Below are 12,876 nucleotides of genomic sequence, written 5' to 3'. Positions count from 1 at the left end.
GGCTCTCCACTGAAATAGTCATTGATTAGAAGGAAAAGGTTGGCTATTCCTGTGTGTGTGTGTGTGTGTGTGTGTGTGTGTGTGTGTGTGTGTGTGTGTGTATGTACAGGATGTGCCTACATGCGGGAGTAAGTGTATGATTGGGTCATTTTGATACACCTGGTGATGTTCACATGTTGTCATGTAGTTAATGGACAGAGATTGGTGGTTTGGACTCTATTTGGGCACTAAATTGAAAAACTCCTCTAAATGAGTCCCAGTTACACGAGCACTTCAGTCCAAATCACAGGCCTGGCAGTGCACTTAATGCACCTATTAGCTGTCTATCTGGCAGGGAAAACTGAACCAAAATACCAGACTATTTCTTAAAGAACATTCTGGTTCCTATCTCCCACGGTTATTATACAATTCTCCTCTCATGTGCACCACTGGATTTGAAGCTCTCTGAGACTATTATTTTCCTCTGGCCCTTCTTTGCCTCCTGAAAATGTGTTTACTGTTATGTTGCCTGTTGTTGCTTCCCTAATTTCACAACAATTACAACCTCATATTTTCAGTTTCCTATCTAATTGTCATTTGTGTTCACAACCTGTCTGTATTCCCAGCGTGGCTCCAGCTAGTCTTTATAAATCGCCACCTGACTGTAAAGGCTAGCAGTAAATATATGTTGATTTCATTTCTCCCTCCGCAAAATATTGAATTCAAATTTCTCTTTTGATGAAGTCCAATTCTGCCAAACAGAACGCATAGTGCTCCCTGCGGCAGCACTAATGGAATCCTTGAATATGTGGTGGCTAGAAATGCCAAACTGTGATGAATGTGTGTGTGTGAGAGTGCGTGCCCTCCGTTTGTGTGCCGGCGCATGTTTCTAGTGAGTAATGTGCAATATCAGGTTTCTGAGATGATTGTGTAAGGACAAAATTATTAAACTCTAGGGCTGTATATCACAAACTGGTCCTTGAATAATAAAGACCTCACAGTAAATATTGCACCAAAAGATGTGAGTTGGTAACTGTGTGTTTGAGTTGTTTTTTTCAGTTTTCTGGGTACGACGGAAGAATAGAGACAGAAAATTAATAAGAGAGAATGGGGTGTGGCTCGCTGAAACGCAGTATGATGCTTTGATGAACATGTATTGATTGAGTGTTTCTCTGTTTGTTTGTTTGTTGTGATGCAGATTCGTTCAGACCAGGACCAGGACATCTCGATTCGATACAGCATCACTGGGGTGGGAGCAGATCAGCCACCCAATGAGGTGTTCAATATCGACCCCGTGGTGGGAAAGATGTTCGTCACCAAACCTCTTGATCGAGAACATCGGTCTTCTTACCATGTGAGTCTCTCTCTCTCTCTCTCTCTCCCTCACTCACAGACACATACACACATGTCCATGCATACAAAACATGAAACCCAGAAGCACTATTATACAACCATATAACCTTTTTAAACTTCTCAACTTCCTGATGTAAAATATTAATGGGACAACAGACCATTGTTTTTTATGTGAATTATTATAAGATATATTAGCTCAACATGACAAATTATGAGAAAACAAATCAGCTTTAGAAAAAAACGTTTCATTTAATCCATTCTATAAACATTACATAACAATACAGCATTTCTCTGAACAGTTGTGTGTGTGTGTGTGTGTGTGTGTGTGTGTGTGTGTGTGTGTGTGTGTGTAATTGCACCTTTTTAGCTCATATAGGTGGGTGAAGTAAGTCAGAGATTGTGCTAAGTAATCATTAAACTCTTAGCCAGTCACATTACTTGTTTCGTAGTTTTTACTGCTGTGCAAATTGCAGTGGTGCATGACGAAAAAGCTCACCAAATAGAAAGGAGAGACAGCTTCGTAAGCAGGAAATTAATACCGTTGCTTGGATGGTGCGGAGTAACAAAAAACATTTTGGGGAAAAATATTTGCTTTCTTTCTGAGAGTGAGATAAGAAGATTGATGCAATCTCATGTGCATTCACTGTGAAGCTGGAATCAGAAGGTGTTTAGCTTAGCTTAGCATAAAGACTGCAGGCAGAGGGAAACAGCTAGCCTGGCTCTGTCCAAAAAAAAAACAACCCACCAGCATCTCTAAAGGTTCCTAATGAATATGTTATGTGAAGACTGGACCGTGATGGAAATGGCTGATTTAAGTTGTATCTTTCAACGACTATCTGGCATGATTTATATCAGTTGCCTTTTTTACTTAGTCTGTCTTTGTTTTCATTCCGGTCTGTACTCACACAGCTTATACTCAGTCTCAGTTATTTAAAGGGTTTTCTGTTTATTAAGGATAAGAGAGGTTGTAGTGTTGCTTGTGTATTTGACTTATATTTATGTGTATTATGTGCCAGATCTACGCATGTCGTTTTATTAGGAAGAGGATTGTGTTTCTGGGTTTTTGGTTTTCTATTCTGTGTTTTGCCTCCTGTGTTCCTGCACTCCTCCCCAGCCTGCTTTTCCCTCTGCCCTTCTACACACCTGCCCTGCCCTGCTCTGTGTTCTCCCCACCTGCACTTCATCTCCTTGTTAGTTCAGTTCATATTTAAGTCCAGTTCTCAGTTCAATCTTTGTTGAGTCATTTTGCCTGTTCCTGTATCACCAGTTCTTTTGATTTTCAATAAATAGTTCTGCTTTTGATCCTGTCTGACTGCTATCTCATGTATTTGGGTCCACTTGTTCCACTGTCCTATATGCCACTGAGTCATATTAGCAGTTTTTGCCAATATACCAACACCTCTCTTGGCGAATCCTCATTTGAATGAAACACAAATTTTGTTGCACCTTTCCTCCCACCTTTGTGCTGTGTATGCAGTCTGGCAAAATGTACTAACTTGTATTGCTGCTTGCACTAGTCTTTGAGATAATCTTTGAACTAGTCTCTCATGAAAATAGAGCCTCAATGCTTTGATATCATGAGAAACCACACGGGGTTCATCAGTTTAAGTTTCTATCTCTGGTTTTCTGTCTCTGTACTTGTCCCTATCCTTTTATTTCTATGTGAACCTAGTCTGAGTTACAGTCCTGGTGAGCAAGCAAGCCCAACCTTTTTAGTGGGAGCTGAGCAGATTTATACCCAAGGGGAGCTCCAATCAATGAGGTGATTTGTTAAGGAAGGCAGAGGCTTGCTAAAGGCTGCTTAAGTTAAACTCCGTGTTTGTTGTAGAGGAAAAGTGTTAGTTGGAGTGGAATACAAAGTGCAAGGAGAAACCAGATGAGACAAGGTAAAGATGTACGAGTAAACAGATGAAGAAAGTTGTTGCAGATCAATTGAAGGCCTCTCACACTAAATGCTGTGAGAGCAACAGGAAAGCAATTCAACTGTATGAAAATAAAACATCCTCAATCCACGAACTGTAAAGATTTTTTTTACTTGGATTTTATTTGCTGAGCAACATTATTCAGGAAAGCAATAGCACACACAGAAAGTTAGAATTTGACTTTGTGCTCTTTCATTTGTTTACTTCAAATTTCATGCAAGGACAGAACAAAGTTATGGTCTAGTTCTTCTTATTTCAAAAGAATGAGCACTCTGAAATTCAAAACCAGCCATGCAACAAGATGCATTCTTATGAGGAAAACACCTTGGAGCTTCTGCTGTTATCTCTATCAGGATGCTGCCTCTTTGCCAAATGCAGAGCACTGCCTGGTACGGTCTGTTTTCTCCCCCTGCCTTTCAAGATAATAACTTTAATGTGGACCCAGAATTACATTTTGCCTTCTTTAAACATGGCGGTAATCTCTGACTCCTGCTGTTATTGAATTAGGGTGTGGGTGCATGAGGGATGGAGGGATGAGGGTGGGTAGAGATAAGGGGCCTGGCTCCTAGCCTGTTACAGCACAGCAAGATGCGATATGCGATGGCAGCGCACGGATATTGGGTGCAGGACAGATCAGACAATGCAGTGGAAAAAGTAAAGTCAAATTAACCTCGAGGAGACCTGAAGGCGCAATTTCGGTAGAGGTGCAGAATGGAAGCAGAAGGCGGAGAGGAGAGAATGGGCGGCAGTGGAGAGGATCTTCACCTCTCGGAGGAAAAGAAGCCGATGGAGAATGCTACTTATTGTATTTCCTGCCACAACGAGCCTGGAGGCTATTTCACTTATCAGGCTCTCATGCTCTTGCAGTGGCCAGGTGGCACTTTCCCCATCAGGCATGCTCAGATGGAAGGAGTGCCATTCCCTCAATTCTCCATACATGATAGGGGGAAAAAATCTGCTCATGTTACAGTTTTTCATCTTTCCTCTCGATCTGCTCCTAACATGGTTTAAATTTTCCCTCAGCTTCTTCCAATTTTGTCACATTTCCTTCCCTATTTTTGGCCTCCCTTTAGATGAATATCCCTAGCGTCAAGTCAGACATAGGGCCCTTCATTGGTTGTGTAGACAGTTCTCCTGAAATTGATTGTTGACATTTAAACAGAATAAATATTTACCAGCCTATGTTGTTAGGAGCAGGATGTAGATAGTATCTGAATTCTGTTTTTTTTCCCCTCATATGATATAAACTAAACATCCCTGTTGCTTCCAGCTGACAGTAATATCACTGAATAAGTCATGTTCAGGGATATAAACATTCCCAGGTAAGGTGAAGTGAATCAGAACAGCTTTAGAGAGAGCCGAGGAGTTCATTTTGAAATGCCACTTCAGACTGTTAGCTTGACCTTCATGTATGGAGTGAAAAAACAAACCAAAAGCTTTTTTTTTTATCCCCCCCGAACTCATCATTTCTCTGATAATTCAGTTATTTTCTCCTCTCTCATTTTCATTCATTCAGCTCTCATTTTTCTTTTCCTCCAGACTTCATAAGAGGCAAAGCAGTCAGGACACATTTTACAGCATGTATTGATTTTAGTAATAACTTCATGTCCAAACTTTGTGAGAAATCCTAGTTGGTGATTCCATTGATTTGAGCACTGCTGAGTTGAATTTGAGATGGACTGACTGTGTTTGTGGAGTCAGAGATTTCTCTTTCAAACAAAAGCAGACAGAATGTTGGCCTGGGATCCGATACAGACCTGAAACAGACATCTCGCCTTTACAACAGAACCAACTTCCAATAAAATAAGATGTTTCTTGTTTTGGCTTCTGCTCAGATAAAAACTATTGGGGACTAAGTGAGAAAATATATGATATCTGTAAGAAAAATAACCAAAAGTTTTGACTTTCTACCTCTGACCCTACTTAATAATGTTGTTTAGTTTTAGGAAATATTTTTGAAACTTTTATACTTTATAATTCAATTATACATATTTTATCAGTCTGTGTGTTCGTGAGCAGGGTTAAATAAAAAATTCAGAAAACAGTGTGGAGGTGTGGAGGTTTTTTCTCTTTGGCATTAGAGGTGCTGTGAAAGAAGTCAGCTTGGAAGGATGAAAACACTTGCTTTGAGTTTGTTGGTGTTTTATTCATGTTGCTTCTCCTTTTCTTTTGACTACTCCAGTGAATGGAGACAGTTGGGAATAAACTGAGAGGATGAGGATGTCATTCAAACATGCCAACAACTTAAGAATTGCAGTTAAAATTAGCCATATAATGATTCATGTAATTAATGTAGATCAAGAGTGTATCAAGAGTGTATGGTTGGTTTATTTACTGTTAATTTATGTGCATCATGCTCTTTTTATTATGTGGCAACACAATTTAAAGTTACTACAAGGAACTTTTATCTGTTTATGAAACAGTCTCATGATGCCTCTGATGCCTCTATATGACCTACATAAGCAAACGAGAAGATTGCTATGTAGTTTTTCTAAATGCGGTCAGATCCCCCACGAAATCAGACGAAACGATTTACGGCACGCAGACCGGAAGAGCCTATGTTTACATTACATGTAGCATCGTATCATGAGGGAGTACAAAGACGTTGCTAGGACGAGGGGAGGACATTTGTCTTCATTTGATAGCATTAAAAGTAAGGTCAGACTTGTTGCCGGCTTCCTGACTCATTTTTAAAAAGAAGAGAGAAACAGAGAGAGTACACCAGAAAGCTGAGAGCACGAGCGGGAGAGAGAGAGCAGCGTTGGTCGAGCAAGCTAGAGAGTGATTTAAGAGAGTGGGCGGCGGTGTAGTGAGAATAAAGGAATTAATCTGAGAAATAAAACGTTCTTTTCTGATTGTTTCACAGCGGTTACGTTCTAAAGCACAAATAAACATGCCCACACCTCTGCACACGTCCACACAACTCTGTGGGAAGATGCCGCATTGCCAAATATGGTGTGGATGCAGCCTTACATGTAACATAAGTGTATGAACGGCACTAATACAAAGTTTACTTTGCTTCACCATCATCATTTTACAATTATTAATCTTACATAGCCACAAACAGATACAATATCTCATTACTATGCATCCTGCAAACAGCTGTCTTTCACTCGCTTCCAAAACAAATGCACATGATAGCCAAGATCTTTACGAAATGAGGCGGTGGTGCTCATGGGAAATGCAGTCTTCATTCTGCAAAAACACTACTGCTTTTGTCCACAGGGGCCGCCAAAATCAACACAAAATGAAAGTTCCTTGTAGTAACTTTAACAGCAAACCAAACTTAAACAATAAATGCATAAGAGTCTGGGTTCACCTTAGTTGTGTCTTTAATAAGATGCCGTTGTAAATGCATTCATGGATCAAGAGTGAAAACTGTAGAAAAACACAATACATAAGTAATTCAATAGTGTTAGAGCTGGTGCAGTGACAAGGTGATTGTTTACTGCTACATACTAAATGAATTTTAATAAACCAACATTTCCGAATTTCTACTATAAATTTATATTAAATTATAATAATGTGCATGCACTTAACATACAACATAGTTCTCACAACAGCCTACATTCTGTTTTATCTAATATCAGCTCCACATGATATATCTCATCAATTATAGCATATATCTTACAAAGTTCACAAAAGCATCCTCCTCACAAATATCACCAGATAGAATATGAGGTCACATAACACAGAAACTTACATATGACGCTTTCACAAGCTTAAACGAAAGGATGGCAGCAGATAAGACAAGTGTCTGCTCATTGGTCTACATGAGGAGAAATCGTTGCTTTCAGGTCACGAGAGTTACTTCCTGTTCAAACAAAACCACCACTAGGAGGTGCTAAAACACTGTTAAAAAAGCCTGGGGCAGGACACGCATTTATATTAACCTAGCAAGTAATACTTTATAATGAAACTGGTCTTTATGCCTTTATAAGTCCAACAAAAGAATTTGAAATGTGGCATAAATATTTGTATTATTCATGCATGATACTTAGTTTCACTGATAGAGAACTCATATAAGATAAATAAGAGTATTTATATCCATCCATTTTCTATACTTCTTATCCTGTAGGGTCATAAGGGAGCTGGTGAGAGGGTACAGGTCGCCAGTCAATCACAGGGCTAACATATAGTATAGAGACAGACAGCTGTGGAAGCCAGAGCACCCGGAGAGTACCCAACTACTGTACCACTGTGCCCCCCAGTATTAACTTCTCTAATCACAAACCACAAATACAAGAAATTGTATAAATTAAAATAAATACTGTATATTTGTCTCAGGAACGCTGTCTGTTGATGCTTTAGCTTTGACTGATGTTCAACTGTAGTGTCTTTTCAGTAGAAACAACATTAAAAACATTAGACAACCAATATAAGCACAAAAGCAAATAAACCTCATATCAAACAAAACAACAGACTTATCATTATCAATTCATCACTTTCTGCTCTCATATAAATAACTGAGAGTCATAAGTGAACCTCTTGTGTTTATGTTGTTGTTTTTTTTTTCTTTGTCTTCCAGCTGCGAGCCCATGCCGTGGACATGAATGGGAACCAAGTTGAGAACCCTATTGATCTGTACATCTTCGTTATCGACATGAACGACAACAGACCTGAATTCAAAAACCAGGTCTACAATGGCTCAGTGGATGAAGGGTCTAAACCAGGTATTGAAATATGCATGTATGGATAGATGGGCAAAACAGGAATAAATAGAAGCAGGAACAATCATAGGAGCAAAGTATTTATTCAAAGATTAAAGAAGTAGAGGGGGGTGACGATGTTAAGACACAGGTGAACAGTAGAGGAGCGATTAGTATATCAGGAGAGATTGGTGTTGTTAAAATTATGACTACACCAGTGAATCTTTGACGCGACCGAGAATTGTCTATTCCCCTTGATTTAGCCGACAGGCAGAGAATCCGTCTTCTACAGTGGCTTTTCATTTAGCCGGCTGCAGCAGTGGCCATAAACCAAAGAGGGTGCTCAGGCTGGAGAGGAGATTGAGGATTAAATGTACCACGCTGTAGCACCACTGGGTCATTTTATGCCTAACCTCAGAGCGGAAGAATCGCGGAGATGAGCTCTCTGTGTGCATGCACATGTGTGTGAGCCTGATGAGCCAGAGTTTATTGCACCAGAAGTGATCTCAGGAGGTTTTCAGGTGTTCCTCTTTTTGTCTTTCTTTTTCTTTCTTTCTTTCTTTCTTTCTTTCTTTCTTAGTCTTTTTCTTTCTTTCTTTCTTTCTTTCTTTCATTTTCTCTGTGCTATACCGCTATCCCCTCCCCCTCAGCCTTGCCCCACACAGCAGACAAGTCTCTGTGGCATGCATGACATTCAGCTGAACAATAATCATAAAAAAGAGAGTTTTAGAATTTAGAGCTCCAGTGGTTTCAATGGAAGGCCAATTACAGACTTGAATTAGTTTGCAAATTAAAGAGTCATTATGGAGACCTAATCCTGTCAGGCACAGCTTAGGACGCCCGTACAAAGGGTCCACATTAAACCCCCTAAGAGTGCAGCTTAATGAAATTACCCCAGCGATGTGTGACACATTGTGATTCTTCATCTCCTTCTCTCTATCCCTCCATCTCAAGAAAAAAAAAGCGATGGGTGAAGGACTGGTAGTCACTCCACTTGGAATCAAACCAAATATGGTGTCTGTCCTCTATTTCTCTTTTCCTCTCCCTCGTTCTGTTCCTGTCGGCTTTTTTTTTCTCTCGTCTCGCTGAGAGGCCTTTAGAGTGCTCCCTCTGGCCGAGTCATTGACAAATGTTGCTTTGAAATGTAATGAAGTTTGAAATGGGAGCTGCGGTTACAATTATCCTCGGACAGGGGCTGTCACTGGCATGATATCACTATCTCTGACAATTAGAATCAGCTATGAGAGAGGGAGAGCAAAAGGGAGAGAGATGAAGAGATTGGGTGACAGGCAGTGATCCGACAGAGTTATATGAGTGTGTGGAGGCAGAAAAGCAAACAAGGGGTGCATTCATGGAGGGATACTGGCTTATTCTCTGCAACAGAACTGTGTCTGCATATGACTTTTCTTATTTGTGCTTGTAGTCAGAGTCATTATTCTTTATAGAACGGGTTCCCAACTATTTCAAGGCTGGCATAAATCAATTTAAGCAAGTGTTATCAAACATGGAGATGTTTTTCTTTAGCTAAACGGATGTGCATGCTGATCAATATCAGAATAATGTGATTAAGGCTTACCAAAATCTGTCATCAATTAGCCAATTATGAAAAACTGGGATACACCACATTTGCAGCATCTTTAATGTATCCAGTGAGTATAGTTGTTACAGTCATTATTTACAGAACAGGTGTCCAACATTTCTCTGCTGGCATAAATATGAAGAGCTCAATGAATGTGTACATTATAGTAAGTGTTTTTAAACTGTTATGGAACATCCAGGTGGTTTATTAGCTATATAACAGTCTCTACCTCTGTCTCACTTTAAACTACCCAATAAAATACAGATTAGCACAGAATGAAGTTACATAGGGACAGAGTAATTAGAAAATAAAAATTTAAGTGAGACTAATGTATGTTCATTTTTCTGAACAGTGGCTACTGTGGCTACAAATTACATAATTTTCCTTAATTTTTCAAGATTCTCTTGAGTCAGTTGCTAGTTTTATCCTTGCGTGTTGAAACCTTTGAAATGTTTATCTGTCACACGTTGAAACAGTCTCACAGAACAGAAAAGTCATGAAGCCAGCAAACTGTGTTCACGCGTGTTATAGTGGAAATTTAAGTCCACCTTTACCTTATATTACTGCATGCTTGGCTACTTGAACAGAAACATTAACAAATATTCTTTTCTTCATCAGGAACGTATGTGATGCACGTGTCAGCGTTCGATGCCGACGACAACACTACAGCTAATGGAATGGTGCGCTATCGGATCCTGTCCCAGACACCGCACAGCCCCATCCCTAACATGTTTACCATCAACAGTGAGAATGGAGATATAGTGACGGTGGCACCTGGTCTTGATCGAGAGGTTGGTCTTCTCTATCTCAAAGCGTTCACGAAAAGGCTGTTAAGCAAATGTTTTACAGAGGTAAAATATCATAAAACTAAGCAACATAATAAACACAACTGCAGCGAGTATAATGCTTTTAATCATGACAGTCTGAATGAACTATCGCTGGTCAGAAGATGCACTTTTATCTTTGTTTATGGAGCACAGTTCCTAACAACGTTGTTTATTCTGATGACACTGAGATACGACTTACAAATGCTTTGTAGCCATTTGTCACCACACAGTCTCATCCATCCTTTTTTTTTTTTTACAGTAAATTGCCTTATTCTGCGGTCACCTTGTTTATGGAGCTATAAAAGTTGTGACAAGATCCAAATGTGTTTATTCTAGCGACATGGATGTGCCAGTGACAAGTCTGCAAAGAAATCTTAGAGACAGATCATCCACCCAAACTGTCACCAGTGACAGACCTATTAACAACACATCCCGCTGCACTGTGCTGCTCACGTTATGTTGTGTGTGTGTGTGTGTGTGTGTGTGTGTGTGTGTGTGTGTGTGTGTGTGTGTTTGTGTGGTAAAGATAGAATGGGAATATGTGAGATAGAATGCCCTTGACACCTGTCAGGCAAACACAAAAGCCCATATAATCACATCTACACTCGATAAAACACAAGCAACGTCGGGGAAAAAAGAAAACTGAAGGGAGCAATAGAACAAAAACAGAGCTGGGCAGACGGGGTATTACAATAAGTTGGGAGGAAGTGAGTGTGAATTTGGCAGTGAAGATAGGTTGATGGAGAAAGTAGGATGAGACATGATGATGATGCCAGAGGGAGAGAAATATGGATTGAACATGGAGTAAAATGACTCAACTGAACCTCTGCTTCCTATTTTTACTCGGTTTTATCTGTACTCTGCCAATCCAGCCAGTCACCCCTAATGTAGGATTAAACTCACACACACTTGTTTGTACTTCTATACTTGTAAGGACCCAAACTGATGTAATTTATATTTAGCACTTAACAATTTTTTACCTATATTTATCCAGAGTAGTGTCACTGAGAGCAGTGCACTTCTTTTCAGGAATTCCCTGTTCAGTCACATATACTTACACACATTTACATCTGGAAGTTGCCCCTTACAACCAGATGTTACAACTCAACCACTGAGCAGCTCCACTGCTCAACGGCACTTCAGTGGTGGTAATGAGAGATGGGCAGCCTCTCAAATGTGAGAAGTATCTGCTTTTTGATCTGTTTTATTTTTATATCATTGTAAATTTAATATTTTTAGATTTTAGACTGTTGCTCAGATAAGACAAGCTGTTTGAAGACATCACCTTGGCTCTGAGAGCTTGTGATGGCTATTTTTCACTATTTTCACAATTAACTGTTGGAGGTTATGTGATTAATCTTAGAAAAATACAATATGTATTAACAGATTCCATTATTCTATGATGAAAATAATTGTTGTAACCATAGTGCATGCAGAATGCATCGCAGTAAGAATGCACGGCTTAGATAGATCACATCTGTGCTTGCATTTTCACCAGATGTCAGCCAGGAGGTGTTAAAGCAATCTGTAGATATTGGCCTTATTCTTAGAGGGGGCATAACATGCTTTTTGTGATTTTCTGTTATTTTTATACTCTTATAATGTCAGATGTCTATGTTAAACATGGTCAAATTTCCAAAACTTGAGGTGAACGTATGTAAAAATGCTAAAAGGTTACCTCTACTTCCCCATCAAACTGATGTCACATCCTTCGTGTATGCCCACAAATGGCCAACCATTCCATAGCCTTTGTTGCTAAGGTTGTTGCATGGGTTGGTGTTCGCGTTGTCCACTCACATATTTCAGACCGGATTCGGGCTCAAACATGCACAGATGTATTTGAGAAGTTTATATTTTGAGTAAAAAATGGGAAAAAGAAGCAAAATCCTACTACTATTGTTTTTTTATGTAGCCTCCTCTTCTCCTTCTTCTTTTTCTTCTTCCCTTTCTTCCTCCTCATCCACCTCCTTTGCCCAAAAAGTATCTGGGTCTCAGAAACCGTGACAGCTACAGTTCCCAAACTTGGCAGATAGGTTGGAAATCTCACCCACAACTCCCACAAAAAAAAAAAACGATTGGCCAGATGGTGGCACTTTAACAACAAACTTTTCATTTTGGCCTATGACTTGTGTAAGTCTCACAAACAAAATTACACCTAGATATATTTTCCGCGATTTTGAATTTGGTCCAATTTTTTTTGTCGCATTTAAGTTTAAATAACAAAAATGCCCCTAGAATTGCCTAGACTTGTGAGAAAGTGTACAGAAAACCATGTCTCCCCAGTGGCGCAGTCAGTAAGTCACCTTCTCTGGGGATATAAAGGTACAGCTTTGAATCCCCAGTTGGCCAAGTCCTACTTGCCAACAATGTAGCAACAGACCAAGTCACCGTGATGTCATACAGTCCAGTCATTTCTGAATAGACAACTGGCAGTTGATTTGAATTGCGGAGATATGTGAAATCGGCAAACTTGTTTATTTCTCTTGTCATTTTCAGCATATACATGTGACATGCTTCACTCTCCATATCATCTACCAAACACACCCTACCAATTTGGCAGTCCATTA

The 12,876-nt window shown here is 39.7% G+C and overlaps 1 protein-coding gene across 2 annotated transcripts in view; it reads left to right on the top strand.

The window, feature by feature from the left end:
• LOC122982831 (cadherin-4-like) overlaps window positions 1-12,876 on the top strand; it is a 252,166-nt gene that overhangs the window by 203,087 nt on the left and 36,203 nt on the right. For both annotated transcript variants that reach the window (XM_044352407.1, XM_044352406.1), the window contains 3 exons: window positions 1,178-1,333; window positions 7,783-7,927; window positions 10,101-10,273. In XM_044352407.1, the coding sequence (XP_044208342.1) occupies window positions 1,178-1,333; window positions 7,783-7,927; window positions 10,101-10,273 (474 nt within the window). The remainder of the gene's footprint in view (window positions 1-1,177; window positions 1,334-7,782; window positions 7,928-10,100; window positions 10,274-12,876) is intronic.

Source organism: Thunnus albacares, chromosome 5 (genome assembly GCF_914725855.1).
Source record: "Thunnus albacares chromosome 5, fThuAlb1.1, whole genome shotgun sequence".
Lineage (NCBI taxonomy): Eukaryota > Metazoa > Chordata > Actinopteri > Scombriformes > Scombridae > Thunnus > Thunnus albacares.
Note: the sequence above shows the minus strand (reverse complement) of the source record. Positions and strands in the feature narration are given on the sequence as shown.